Raw genomic sequence first — 14,705 nt, forward strand, 5'->3', positions numbered from 1 at the left:
GTTGTTTGGGCATCCTACTTCAACCTGATTGGTTGTTTGGGTTCCCTGATTCCGGGAGGGCCCTGCAGTTCTGGTCTCCTGCACAGCAGACATTTCCCCGAAGCTCAACACTTTAGTGTAATGCAAATAGTCTTCAAATAAATGGCGGCTGTAGGCGCTAGTAGCGCTGTGATGGCGCCGGCTCCTGTGTCAGGAGGGAAATAAGGAAGCAGGCGGCGCTGGGCGACAGCTGAGGAACCGATCAGCTGGATGGAGTGAGCGGGCTGCGCCCAGGTCAGTGGCCTGCAGACGGGTTGCCATGGTGATAAGGAGCAGGACGGTCACGGGCCGTAAATGGGGAGTGGGGGGCTGATGTCAGGGTACCCCCAAATAATCGCTGGATGGAGCGAATGCAAGCAGTAGTTGCTTGTGGTAATCGCGGCCAGCAACAGGGTGACGGGCGATAAGTCGCTCAGTTTCGGAGCAACTATCTGTATGACCGTTGCTCAGAGTAAAGGTGTATGTCACGCGGGCGGATACGTATTGACACGCGCATTCACGTTGCGTTTTTGGTGCAAATCGGTGTTTTTTCTTCACTTCTTGCGCGCGTAAGTCGTGCCTCATCGCACGTACGAAAAAACACGCAACGATGCTCTCCGCCATTAAAATGGCCAATTTGATTAAAATGTGTTCTTTACCTCCGCGGAAAATGGAGCATGCTGCGTATTATTATTATTTTTTGTGCAACCCAATTGCGTAGGCGGCTTTAAGGCCGCACAGTGAAATTAAATCCGTTACCAGCTGGATCATGTGATTATGCTTTTTTTTTTTTTCTATCGGTAATTAATTGCCCATGATTGAGGCGCCGGCGAGGAGGGACGAGGGTACCCACCGATCGACCCCCTTTAAATAAGGAAAGCTTTTATACGCCTTACGGCCTCCGTGGTGGCGAACAGCCGGCGCTGCGCTCTTGTGTGATAGAATGGCTGGTTGATATTCGGGAAAAGTAATCAATTTTGATTTCTGCAATAATCCCTAAAAATCCAGGCGATCGTCACGGCGGAGATACGGCGTAATTCCCAGCATTCGCAATACGAGCGACGTGGAGGAGAATCTCTTTCGCGTGATTCGGGTATTCTCCGCTACGAATCCACTAAGTTTTTGAACAATGCTGTAGATTCTACGGACCTTCTAGACGAGCCGATGTATCGCTAGAACCAGCGAATGATGTCATCGATGACTTTTATGCCCGTATAAAATGGACGATGAGCGAAAAGTATACAATTATCGTTCGCCGCGCAATTGTTGGTTTAGACTGATCAACTATCGCTCACTTACGCTTGTTTAAATGATTTTTTGAGCGATCGTTCCATCTAGAAGCGCCCTATAGGCTGGGTTCATACGGACGGAAATCTGGTGGAATGTCTGCAGCGGGACGGCACGCCAATTCTGTGAGATTTCCGTGGGATTTGAAGCGGCTTTATTCTGCTGCGGAAATCTCTCTTCATAGAGAGAAGCGATATGGCAGCGGAAACGGCACTAATATTGACATGGCGCGGATTTGAATCCCGTGCCGCCTAACAGTTTCGGCGCAGCGTTTCCACTTTGCTGCTTAGTCTCTGTTTTAAAAAGGCAGCGGAATTCCCGTACGGAGGGTCTGCGTGGAAATTCCGCCCCGTGTGAACCCGCCCTAATCCGTAGCGTTTATGCTGCATGTTCATGTTGTAGAATTCAATCCTTGAAATACAAAGGTGAAGTCCTGCCGCAGACACGCTTCGCAAACCGCGCAATTTGGGTGCGTATTTGGCCACTGCGTTTTTCCAGCATAATTGCTGCAGGTTTTCCCATTGTGGAACGCCTTCAACAATTGCGCTGTGTGTGACGCTACCCTTAGATCGTAAAACGGGTATTTGATCATGTTGAATGGGCTATCGCTATGTAATTTCTTTCTGCTCCGCAGGGCAGGAGAGGCCATGGAAGGAACGCTCAACCCAAAGTCTCTTGTCCTCGCCTTCTTCTTCTTCAGGTTATTAGTGTCCTGCGGTAAGTAGTGGTGAAATCATCAGAAGGGGGTTGTTGAGGCACAATCTTCCTGCATGAAGGCCGGGTTCACATCTGCGCTGGAACCTCCATTCAGATTATCTGTCGCAGATCCGGCATAAAATACTGGAAGAAATAGCGCTTCTTCTAGTAAAATGCCGGGCAGCTGAGCGGAAACCGAACGGATCCCATTATAGTCAGTGGGTCCATTCAGATTTGTCATATGGCAGGTCAGTTCGGCCAGGGGATTCCTCCTTACTCCTCCCAGAATGGAGCAAGAAAATGGAAACCCCCAACGCTGTTGCGAAAGCAGCCTTACTGCTTGCTGGGAGGGATGGTTGTCGACACACCCGTCTGATACCCATAAAATATTGCGCCTGGGCCCTATTCTAGTTGACAGGACCCATGCACAAAATCGCTGGGTATCAAACGTTTGCCCCAGCAACTGTGACTCCCAGCATTTCGCCAAGCGGAAGATTATGCCAGCGCGACCCCTTTAACCCCATCGGCAATAACATTGTTTGGGGTCGGTGCTATGAGAAGATGATGTATTACAGGTGCTGAGAGTCCCCCCTCACTTGCCGGTTTTGCTGCTGCACAAAGGATTTCTATCCCAGACGTTCTTACCATAGAAAATGGAAGTTCGAAAAACATAAGTCTTACAGTAAGGTAAGTGTTTGCTTTACTTTGTGTAACACAGTTTGGTTGACTTTGTTTTGTTTTCCTGCTATTTTATGATGGGATAAGAGGTAATAATGGGGAGATTTGGGCAATTTAGCAGAATGGCACTTTGGTCAATATTTTGCATCAGTGATGCAAAACCAGAGGTGCGTTTAAAAAGCGAAGACGCAGAAATGTTTCCACTGGTGAGTTTGCTATATGTTCCTTTCTTGCGCAAAATATGCAACTGTGAAAATAGTCAGGTCAAAACTACTATAAGGAATACTCGCACTTAAAGGGGTTGTCCCGCGGCGAAAGTGAAAAATTTTTTTTTTTCACTTACTCCCGCATTCTGCCCTGTTAAAAAGAAAGCATGGGTTAGTTTTTAAAAAGCACATTGCGCTTACCTGCATCAGCGTTCTGCAGCTTCTTCTTTTCTTCTTGTGAAGATGGCGCCGCTGGTCTTCTCCCACGGTGGAGCGCAGGTCTTCTCCCATGGTGCACCATGGATTTTCTTCTCCTTCCTTGCGTTCCATTGCCGATTCCAGCCTCCTGATTGGCTGGAATCGGCACACGTGACGGGGTGGAGCTACGATGACGACGCGGTGACCAGCTCTCCGGCACGAGCGGCCCCATTCACCAGCCAGAAGACCGGACTGCGCAAGAGCGTCTAATCGGGCGATTAGACGCTGAAATTAGACGGATCCATGGCGACGGGGACGCCAGCAACGGAGCAGGTAAGTGAATAACTTCTGTATGGCCAATATTTAATGCACGATGTATATTACAAAGTGCATTAATATGGCCATACAGAAGTGTATGACCCCACTTGCTGCCGCGAGACAACCCCTTTAAGGATATGCCTTAAAAGTATGTTATGCCCAGGCTGGCACCATCTCAAGAACGTACGGTAGCTCGGGTAGGTTCAGCCAAGATGCGAATACCTCTTCAAGGATCGATTCACATCACATTTTCAGCTTCATTCCCAGTTTTTGCCTCTAATCCAGAAAGTGGGATTGGGATGGAATTTATCTCTGGCATTGTAGGAAGCTGCGGAAATGGTGACTAATAGGTCTCTGTTTTGGCAGCTTTCCATTCGTGTTCTGTATTCTTCGCTGGACAGATGGTCCTGGTCAGTCACATCATTCTTTTTGGCAAAGAATGCTGGAAACAAACAAAAACAAGGACGTATCGGTCTCTCCTTCAGCAGCTTTCTACAATGCCAGAGAAGTTCTGTCCTCGGCTTCCATCTCTGGCATTGCAGAAAGTGGAGACCCATAGGTTTACGTTAGTTTCTGGTATTCTGTGCCAAAAAGACTGATGTGGTGGACCGTGGTAGTCTTTCCGGCAAAGAATGCTGCAAATTAATGGCGTTTCTACAACGCCTGGTTCCATCCCGATCCCATTTTTGAGATTTGAGCCGAAAATTGGGCAGAACCTGGAAACATGATGTGAACAAACCTTGAGTTTTTTACATCTTCCTCTAAGCTTTTGATCCAGCCGTGCATTCCTTTTATCCTATTCATATTGAAAAGGAGAAGAATTCTCTTCTAACTATAGATGACTCTGGGGTCTTTGCGTGAGAGTGGCTAACGGAGGACCATGGCTTTGTAGAAGGCATTTACCTATACTCAGTGCTTACATATCATGCTGATGCATTCAGTAACTGATATTAGTAATATTTTCCCGGAGAACTAGAAACGCTGACGGGTGAGCGCTGGATATTAGATTCCGGTAACGTTAAGAATATAGCGTTGAGCTGAACATTTATGCCTCTGGATATTTGCTCGCAGTCATGTTGTATCTTGTTATTCTTCCAGCGCCCCATTGAATGAAACCGCGCTCTTTACCTTCAACATTACATACTCCTCAAAGAACGAAACAATTGTCCGTCTTCCAGCAGAAGTAAGTGACGTGTACGCACTAGGCTGACCGCCACCGCGGGGTAAAGTATCGGCGCTAGTGATGTATTTTGATGTTTTTGTTGCTTTCCGTAAGTAACAGCAACCTAAATGATTTTCCTAAAAATAAAAAGTTTGGAGGGCTGTTATTTGGTACAGGGGTACTTGGTCCCTTTATATCTTAGTTTAGGGGGTCTATGTTGTTGTTTTAATTCCCCTTAAGAGAGAAGGCTCCCTACTTTGTGGTTTGTTAGCCGCTAAAAGTGTTTCTAGCTGGAGGTGAAGTCTGATGGTGCTATATTACACATCTTGTTGGTCACTGAGGGATGAGCAACCTCAAGATCATATACAGGATTTTTAGGGTTTTCATTTGAACCCACCTGATTAAAGCTTGTTATCTATGACTAAAGATGGCCATACACCTTAGATTTTTGTCGGACAACCATCTAATGTGTATGGGGGTCTCCTAACGTCTCCTTAACAGCAGCTTACTTACCCCTCTGCGTTCAGAACACACTTAGCAAATTAAAATAAATAGAGCGGTGGTCGAGCATGTGCTCCGCCATGCTGTTCATTTTGTTGGGCTGTAGCAATTGGTGGGGGGTCCAGGGGTCAGGCGCACCCCTTCCCCCCAAGATCAGCTAGTTCTAGGGAAAAAATTGGTGTTACCTAAATGCCCCTCTAAATAGAAGGGGTCTGCCTTGCTGACATGCAACGTAATTTAACATGCACAGCTTATGAATGTCTTTTACCACTTTGACTTTTTTTTCCAAAAAAACGTGAGTTCACATATTTGCTGAACTCAGTAGAATAACAGTATGAAATGGGAAAGAAAACGTATCGTCAGAGCAATCTTTAATCTGCAGCTTCTGTTTTTTTACGACATTTTAATCTGAGCCAAGTAACGGCTTCTGTACTTCCTGTTTTCAACAATTTCAAGGACCAACTGGCAAAATCTAGTATATACGGCACCTTTGAATACACGCAAGTTAAAATAACTTTGGATGTGTTCACACGTAGCAGTGTAGAATCCTCAGCAAAATCTGCGTTATTTCCACGTCAGAAGCCAAGACAAAGTCCGTACCATTGGTGCGGATTATGATATGGATTTTGATGCGGAGCCGCAGCTGATTTTAGCTTTTTCAATAGAATGGCTGAAGTCTGCTGCAGATCCACAGATTTCAGTTCCGATTTTCCGCTGCGGAAAACTCGTATCCTTTCCGCTACATGTGAACCTACTCGTGGGCCGCCTTTACACGAGCTGTAAGCGCTGTATAATTTCCACAGCATTTACAGTACGAGTCATGTGGAGGAGAGTTCAGAAATCTCCTTCAGATGGTACAGAACCTTTCCACAACAGATCCACCACATGTTTATTTATGCTGCGAATTTCTGCTGTGGAATCCAATCCTTGCAATACAAGGGTTAAATCCCGCAGCACATCTGCAAAAAAAAAAAATGCGGCCAAATCCATTTGGGGCTGGTTTGGTCTGTGCGTATTTCTGCAGGTGTTCACAATGGATACGGCCCACGTGAAGCCGCTCCTAGGCCGCTCTCATACACAGTGTAATCATTGTGGGAGTTCCGCAACAGTAGCAATTATGCTGGAAAACCAGACATACCTGAGTAGTGCAGATTTTGCTCCAGTCTTTCTTGCAGATCTCTAGCCGGATTTAACTCTTGTATTGCAAGGGCTGAATTCTGCATCAGAAATCTGTTGCACAAATAGACCTGTTACAAATTTAGAATCTGCAGAATTTCACATTTCTAAAATCTCCTTCACGCAGATTGTACTGTAAATGCTGTGGAAATTCCAAAACCTTTTGTAGCCCGTGTGAAAGCGGACTTAGGCTACCTACACATGGATGAGCGTCTGATATTGAGCTCACAGCATGCATTTTCATGCTGATTTTGAGGCATTTTCTGGTAAAAACGCCTCCCGTCACTTCTGTAAAGTAATGATCCTCCGCACTGGGTTTCAGCCACTTTAGTGGATCGGCAAGTGTTTCCCATCGCTTTCAATAGGAAACCTCACATCGCGATGTGTTTTACTGTCCCATTGAAAACAATGGGCGATGTGTTCCAAGGAAAGCAAAAAGATAAGATGTGTAGTGTTTTTTTTTTTTTTGGTTTGTTTTCTTCTTTTTCCCATCATAATTTTTAGGCTTAAAGTATAAATAAATTTAAGCCCTAAAAATCAATACCAGGAAATATTTAGCTATATAATCCTAATCTCCCTACTTTAATGTAAAAACATAAAATCATTCATTTCAATTTTGATTCAAAGTGAAGTAAATGAGGGGGAGGGGTGAGGGATCAAGCCCGCCCAGTTGCCACATTTGATCCTATAAACGTCTGTATGGGGATGGAGTGCTGGTACCTGATAGAGACTCTGACTGTTCAATAAATGTGTTTGGACATGATTGGATGATTTAAGGAGCTTCCAACATTGGTTCCTCGTATAGCAGCGCCATTGTTGGTGTTCTTCTACCTGTTTAATCTTTCCCATATTATATAGAGGATTTGTTGTCCGCACGCAGGAACCCCACTGATATACAATGTACTGGTTGTCCTGTATGTGTTCTGCACAATGTGATATAGTGACATTAGGTTTTTCTGTTTCTCTTTTCCATCAGATTATCGTATTAGCAAATTCGGATCATTATGTCTTTAATGTGACCGCAGAAGACGTGGGGCAGCTAACTGCTTATCTGCACAGCAATAATTCTCACTACAACAGGTTAGTACACAAGAAAAGCTAAGACATGGGTTAAATGGACTCCAAGTACACCCTCTGCATCGAGGTTTGTATGAAATAGGATTGGGAGCCGATCCCTCTACATACATGGTGGGTACCGGCTGTCTTTGACAGCTGACACCCACCTGCGACATCTGCAGTCATCTCTGATTGCGGCTGTTAACCTTTTAAATGCCACTGTTAAACCTGACTGCTGCATTTAAATTCCCTCATTAGGAGTTTGGGGGTTCCAAACGTTCCTCTGTGATAAGATCACAAGGTGCCATTTGGTTGTCATAATAGCCCAGGACCTTGTGAAGGCCCCTAGAGTTGCCATGCCTTCCTGATTAGGACCGACGTGCCGTAGAAATACCATATAGTACCAATACTGAGGTCTTGCATTATATCCTAAAAGCAATCAAACAATCGCAAACTCCGCGATGAAGATTTAAAAAAAAAAAAAAAAAAAAAAAGTAAGACTAAATGGAAAAATAACGGATACTAAAATTTGAAAAACAAGCTCCTCTATATTCATAATAAAGAAATCAAAACCAAAAATCCCAAAACTTATTTGGTCTGATCTATCAAAAACACGTTATTTATTCCTGAGTGATCAAAAAGTCATACATACCACAAAAAGGTACCAATAGAAACCACAGGTCATCCCACAAAAAATGAGTCTTTACATAAGTCTATCAATGGAAAGATAAAAAGCTATGGTGACAGAAAATAAAAAATTTTTTAGAAAAAAATTTAGTACAACGAAAAAACTTAATTTCGTATCATCGTAATTGTGCTAACGCATGGAATAAAGTTATGTCATTCTTGCTGCAGTGTGTACGCCATATAAACAATACCCCCGAAAATTGTGAAATTGTGTTTTTTTTTGTCATTTCACTGCACTTTTTTTAAAGTTTTTCAGTACACTATATAGCACATTAAATAACATCACTGAAAAATTCAACTCCTAAAACAAAAAAAAGGCCTCAGATGGCTGCGTTACTGGGAAGATAAAAGAGCTATGATTTTTTTATTTTATTTTTATTTTTTTTACAGTAGGGAGGAGAAAAGAAAGGACATGTCCTTAAGGGGCTAAGGATCCTAATGGTTTCATTTCTGTTTTTCTCTTCCATAATGCTTTTCATAAGAACTGCACACAGACCTCTTGTATAGATCTGAGTCATTGTTATCAAGTTGGACACGTTTAAAGACGAGAAAAAACTACTGATAATAAAATGTCTTTTAAAGGGGTTGTCCCGCGGCAGCAAGTGGGGGTATACACTTCTGTATGGCCATATTAATGCACTTTGTAATGTACATTGTGCATTAATTATGAGCCATACAGAAGTTATAAAAAGTTTTTTACTTACCTGCTCCGTTGCTGGCGTCCTCGTCTCCATGGTGCCGACTAATTTTCGCCCTCCGATGGCCAAATTAGCCGCGCTTGCGCAGTCCGGGTCTTCTGCTTTCTTCTATGGAGCCTTTCGTGCAGGATGCCGGCTCCGTGTAGCTCCGCCCCGTCACGTGCCGATTCCAGCCAATCAGGAGGCTGGAATCGGCAATGGACCGCACAGAAGAGCTGCGGTCCACGGAAGAAGAGGATTCCGGCGGCCATCTTCACAGGTAAGTATAGAAGTCACCGGAGCGCGGGGATTAAGGTAAGCGCTCCGGTAAGCTTTCTGTACGTCCCTGCATCGGGGTTGTCTCGCGCCGAACGGGGGGGGGGGGGGGGTTGAAAAAAAAAAAAACCCGTTTCGGCGCGGGACAACCCCTTTAAATAAAGTCCTCATCGTTACAGAAAAATGCAAAAATTGTTTAGCCAGGATACAAATGTATGTAAGCTATATAACCGAGCCTGGCGGGTGTTAAGCTCCCTAGTATGAAGCTGTAAGGCCTCGTTCACACCTGCACTGAGGTCTCTGGTGTGATTTCCGTTGTACCAGAACCACCGGCAGGGTTGTCGACCATCCAGAAGTTCATGGAAAGTCTGTAGGGCACTTTTTTCCAGTGCCTGGTAAAAAAAAAATAGATGGGTTTGTGAGTTCTTTGATGTCGTAGGCTTGAGCAGGCCATTGTGACCGTAATTATCATCATTTTACAGCTTGCAGTAATTGATGGCAATGAGTTCATATTACTTTCCTTTCTATAAATACATGGATCGCCTATATTTATCATTCAGTACAGTTTTCCAATATGTTCTTTAAAAATGTTGAGTGTTCCTAATTTTTGAGTAAGTTGTCCAGAATAATTCCGGTTGGTAAGTCTGACTGGCTCCGACACTTGCTGGACCTAAATGGTGACAGAAGGACCTCATTGACTATAATGGGATTCAGCATGCTGTCTAAAATAGCACAGCGTGTGGGATCTTGTGCTGGATCTGCAGTGGAGCCTCCAGTGTCGACATGAGTAGCACCCAAGGCCTCCATGTGCTGCCATACAACACTTCTATGAGACATTATGCATCTAATGGAGTATGCCACAACAGAGGAACTTCTGCATGAAATTGGAAGAATATGGGCATACAGTAGAGGCCCCATGCACTTTCTATGGCTGCCCTATAACGGCCTTGTGTAGTGCACAGTGGTCAATGGAGCCCCATGTAACGCAGAGTGTTAAGGCAGCAGAAATGCAGACCTAAGCTCTCGCTCACGACCTGAAGGTTGTGAGTTCAATCCCTGCATAATTCAGGTAGCCGGCTCAAGGTTGACTCAGCCTTCCATCCTTCCGTCGTCGCTAAAATGAGTACCCAGTGAAGTGGGATAGGTTGGTGTTGTACAAATAACACGATTTTATGTTCTTTTTATATGCATGAGGTCATGTAGCTTTCAGAGTTTAACATGACTTTTAATGCGTTATAATTACTTTCTTGTCTGTATCATTGGGGGCCACAGCCAAGACCATGGGATATAGCCACTGCCCTAGGAGGCGACACTAAGCAAAAAGGTGTTAGCTCCTCCCCCCCCCCTGGCTATATTCCCCCTGCAGGCACTCACCTAATTAGTCTTTAGCTTAGTGTCTGCTAGGAGGCAGACGTGGCTATTCACGGGAATCCAGGGAGTCGGGGCTTTTCCCTGGCTCTACTGGCCTCCTGGGGCAGACGCAGGCAGGGGGTGTCTCCACCACTTCTGTGGCGTCTCACCCAGTGAAGAAAAAGGGGCCCGACCCTGCAATGCGCATTACCCGCCAGCCATAGGGCTCCCCCTCCCTGGAGTAGCGCACTGTCTTACCGGTGACGCATAGGGGGCAGCACTGCTGGAGACAAGTCGGCGTGCGGACAGGCTGTGGCTCCCGGACGACGGGTACCTCAAGGAGGACGTAATGGGACAGGAACGGACATCAGGATGGCAGCGGCAGCAGTAGCTCTCCCGGCAGCAGGGGTAGGAGCACAGCATGGTAGCAGGACGCCGGGGCGCTGGCTGGGCAGGTCACTTCCGGGCGCGGCGCTCCAGGGGGCGGGGCGCCGACGCTGGGCCGGAAAACGTCATTTCCGGGTCGCGGGCGAACTTCCTGGGCAAGCCACGCCTGCTCTGACCGCGGCAGACTTAAAAGAAGCGGCCAGGCAGAGGAATGGCCGCTCTCAGCAGACACTCCGTTTGTCTGGCACCACTGAGCCCAGCACTGTGCGCAGCTATCGCTCGCAGCACACAGCAGCATCCAGGATCCAGCATCCAGCCCTTATACGGCCCTGCAGACTTTGGCTACAAAGTGAGCACCCGGACAGCAGCAGCACCTCCTGTAACGGGCACCAGCAGCTGTAGCAGCACCGCAGTAGTTTCTGCCACACACCTGCCGGGTTCACCAGCGCTACTATCTCCTTGTGGTGGACCCACGTCGACTCCTGACGGCCTTCAAGCTTCAGGACCAGAGGCTCCAGCTGGATCAGGGGAACCGCTAAAACAGCTGCTAGACCGGGTAAGCCCTGCCAAGGCAGCACTTTGCCGTGTCTCCCCTCCCCCCTCCCTGTCCCCCCTGCAGGTACTCCTGTGGCAGTACGTAGCATCCCCTTACCCAGGGGTTCCTGTTGCCATGTCTGACCCTAGATCAGAGGGTTACAGCCCGGCCAAGGGGAGGGTGAAGCATTACGCTTGCACAGCTTGCAGCGTTAAGTTTGCCTGCGGTCAAGTCGACCCCCGCTGCGCTAAGTGTACCACGGCATGCGCGGTTCCAGGGATCCCGGTGCCCCCCGCCGCCCCTGTGGAGCCAGGGCCCGAACCCCAATGGGCGAGGTCTCTGGCCGCTGCCGTTTCCGGCCTGGCCACATCTTCTGCGGCAATTTTACGCCGGTTAGAATCCAGCTCGGAAGGTTCCTCTTGGGAATATGCGCGCGGGAGGGCACACAAAAGAAGAAGGTCCTGCAGCAGCGAGGACACCTCCCGTAAATCTCGCCATACCAGGAGGTCGTATAGACCCTCCAAGTCCAGGCGGTCCAGGGACTCTCATGCCTCCCATCGGTCCAGGGAGTCCGTCCATACTTACCACAGGTCAAGGCATTCTTCGCGGTCTCGGTATTCTGCAAGACCGGCCCGGGCGCGACATGACTCCCCCCGAGCATCGTGCTCTCGGGCTTCTCAGGATACGGCCCAAACAGCGGGCGAGAGCAGTGGGTCAGAAGACGACGAACGCTCCGCGGTCTCGTCTGCTTCTGATCTGGATGATGAACAGGTTTCGCGGCTGGCGAGCCTAATGGACAGCCTAGTAATAGCTGTAAGAGAAAGCCTCCAAGTAGCGGAGGAACCAGTAGAGACGACTCCTTACACGGTGTCGTTTAGACGGCAGAAAAGATCGCGGCAGGTCTTTCCAGACCATCAGGATCTCGCGGACGTCCTTAATAAAGAATGGCATAACCCTGACAAAAAATTTAGGCAACCTGGGAAAACTTGGGAAGTTACATATCCATTCCCAGGAAGTCTGAAAAAGGGTTGGGCGGTACCTCCGGTAGTCGATCCACCAGTGTCACGGCTATCTAGAGGCAACTCTGGCTAATCCTCAAGTCAGAAAACTGGATACGTTGACGAAATCAGTGTTTCAGGCTACGGGCACCACCCTGCAGCCGATTTTCGCGGCCGCATGGGTCAGTAAAGCGTCCATAGCCTGGGCCAAACAGCTGCGGAAAGACATTCTGGCAGGCGTCCCACCTAGTGAACTACTGAAAGCAACAGACAATATCATACAAGCGAACAAGTTCGTATGCGCAGCAGAGCTAGATGCAGCTAAGTTCGTGGCTCGAGCGTCCGCCGCATCTGTCGCGACAAGACGAACCCTCTGGCTAAAGAACTGGTCAGCTGATTCAGAGTCCAAGATGGTCTTAACAAAGTTGCCATTTGAGGGAAATAGGCTCTTTGGGCCTAAATTAGATGACCTGATAAAGGACGCCACGGGCGGCAAAAGCACTTTATTGCCACAAATTCCAACAAGAAAGGAAAAAGTCCCATTGAAGAGGAAACCGTTTTTTAGGTCCTTTCGGCATTTTGTCGTCCCGTTCTGGGTCAGGGCAGTGGTCCCAATCTAGGAGGACCCCGACAGATGCAAAGAAGGGCCCAACCTTCAAGACGAGACAAGCATGGCGATCCCGACCTGGAACATCTAAGGCGGCGGGATCAAAGAACGCGGCATGAGGCACCGCCCCCACCCAGTGTCATCAGGGTGGGGGGCAGGCTCTCCCAATTCCGGGAGACATGGTGGAGTCGCGTGAGCGACAAGTGGGTGCAGGAGATTGTGGCATCCGGGTACGCGATCGAATTCGCGACTCTGCCACAGAACTCGTTTCGCAAGTCCAGAGTGCCTGCCACCCCAGAAGGAGTAGCCAACCTACATTTGGCAGTAGAAAATCTTCTGGCACAGGGAGTTGTAAAACCAGTGCCAGGGGCGCAAGAGAAGCAAGAGTTCTACTCAAATCTTTTTCTAGTGCCCAAAAAAGACGGCATGGTAAGGCCAGTACTGGATTTAAGGAGACTGAATCAATTCATCAAAACAAAACCTTTCTAGATGGAGTTGATCAAATCCGTGATAGCCTCCATGCAGCCGGGGGAATTCTTGTCCTCAATAGACATCAAGAACGCTTACCTTCATATTCCGATTTGGGAAGCACACCAAAAATTCCTTCGTTTCGAGACGCAGGGAAGGCATTTTCAATTCACGGCTCTGCCATTCGGCCTGTCAACTTCTCCAAGAGTCTTTACGAAAGTACTAGCAGCAGTGATGGCACTACTCCATGCAAAGGGCATAGCGGCCATACCATACCTGGACGATGTGCTAGTAAAAGCACCGTCACGAGACGGCAACATCAGGAGTCTACGTGTCACGATGGAAACTTTAGAAGAATTTGGCTGGATAATAAACCGCGAAAAATCGTGCCTAATACCAGCACAATGGTTGGAGTTCTTAGGCATGATATTCGACACCAGCCAGCACCGAGTGTTACTACCCCAAACAAAGGTAGACAAGCTTCTACACGGTGTTCGGTCTCTAATACAGAAGAGAACGCTAACCATCAGACACTGTATGAGTATTCTGGGCCAGATGGTAGCAGCCTTCGAGGCGGTCCCCTTTGCCCAATTCCGGTCAAGGATGCTACAACATCTGATATTGTCCTGCTGGAACAGGTCCACACTGACTCTGGAACAACGAATCCGTATAACCCCTCAAGTCCAGGATGCGTTGAAGTGGTGGTTGAAACCAGGGAGGCGTCAGGCGGGACGGCCTCTGGGCCCAAAACAATGGGTAGTATTGACGACGGATGCCAGCCACTCAGGCTGGGGCGGAACACTGGGGGACCAGTCGGTTCAGGGAGTTTGGTCTCAGAAAGAAACAAGGTTGCACATCAACATCCTAGAATTACGGGCCATTTACCTGACTCGACTCTCCGGCACTTCAGGTCCAGTCTCAAAAAAAAGGATGTGCGCATCCAGACGGACAACACCACAGCGGTGGCTTATGTCAACCATCAAGGGGGCACACGGAGCGCGTCAGTAATGAACGAAGTAGCTTGCATACTGACGTGGGCGGAGAATCATCTGAGCTCAATATCAGCAGTCTACATTCCCGGAGTAGACAACTGGGTGGCAGATTACCTGTCGGGAAACGGTGGATCCTGGCGAATGGGGGTTGCACCCAGAAGTATTCCGGACAATATGTCGGAAATGGGGTACACCGGACGTGGACCTCATGGCTTCCAGACTGAATTACAAAATTCTTCCATTTGTGGCCCGAGCACAGGATCTGCAAGCGGCAGCAACAGACGCACTGACCATTCCGTGGGGAGGCTACAAACTCCTGTACGTATTTCCACCAATCCCCCTCATACAAAGAATTCTGTGGAAAATCAGACAGGAAGGGCGACCAGCGATATTAATAGCGCCAGATTGGCCAAGAAGAAGCTGGTACGCGGC

General features: G+C 47.8%; 1 protein-coding gene across 1 annotated transcript in view; it reads left to right on the forward strand.

Moving 5' to 3' along the window:
* The first annotated feature begins 117 nt into the window (after positions 1–117).
* CTNS (cystinosin, lysosomal cystine transporter) overlaps positions 118–14,705 on the forward strand; it is a 28,210-nt gene continuing 13,622 nt past the window's right edge. The window contains exons 1-5 of the mRNA XM_066599488.1: positions 118–273; positions 1,940–2,022; positions 2,577–2,688; positions 4,500–4,584; positions 7,217–7,320. Coding sequence (XP_066455585.1) covers positions 1,953–2,022; positions 2,577–2,688; positions 4,500–4,584; positions 7,217–7,320 — 371 coding nt within the window. The 5' untranslated portion in view covers positions 118–273; positions 1,940–1,952. The remainder of the gene's footprint in view (positions 274–1,939; positions 2,023–2,576; positions 2,689–4,499; positions 4,585–7,216; positions 7,321–14,705) is intronic.

The sequence above is a fragment of the Eleutherodactylus coqui genome, chromosome 4 (assembly GCF_035609145.1).
Source record: "Eleutherodactylus coqui strain aEleCoq1 chromosome 4, aEleCoq1.hap1, whole genome shotgun sequence".
NCBI classification, from domain to species: Eukaryota; Metazoa; Chordata; class Amphibia; order Anura; family Eleutherodactylidae; genus Eleutherodactylus; species Eleutherodactylus coqui.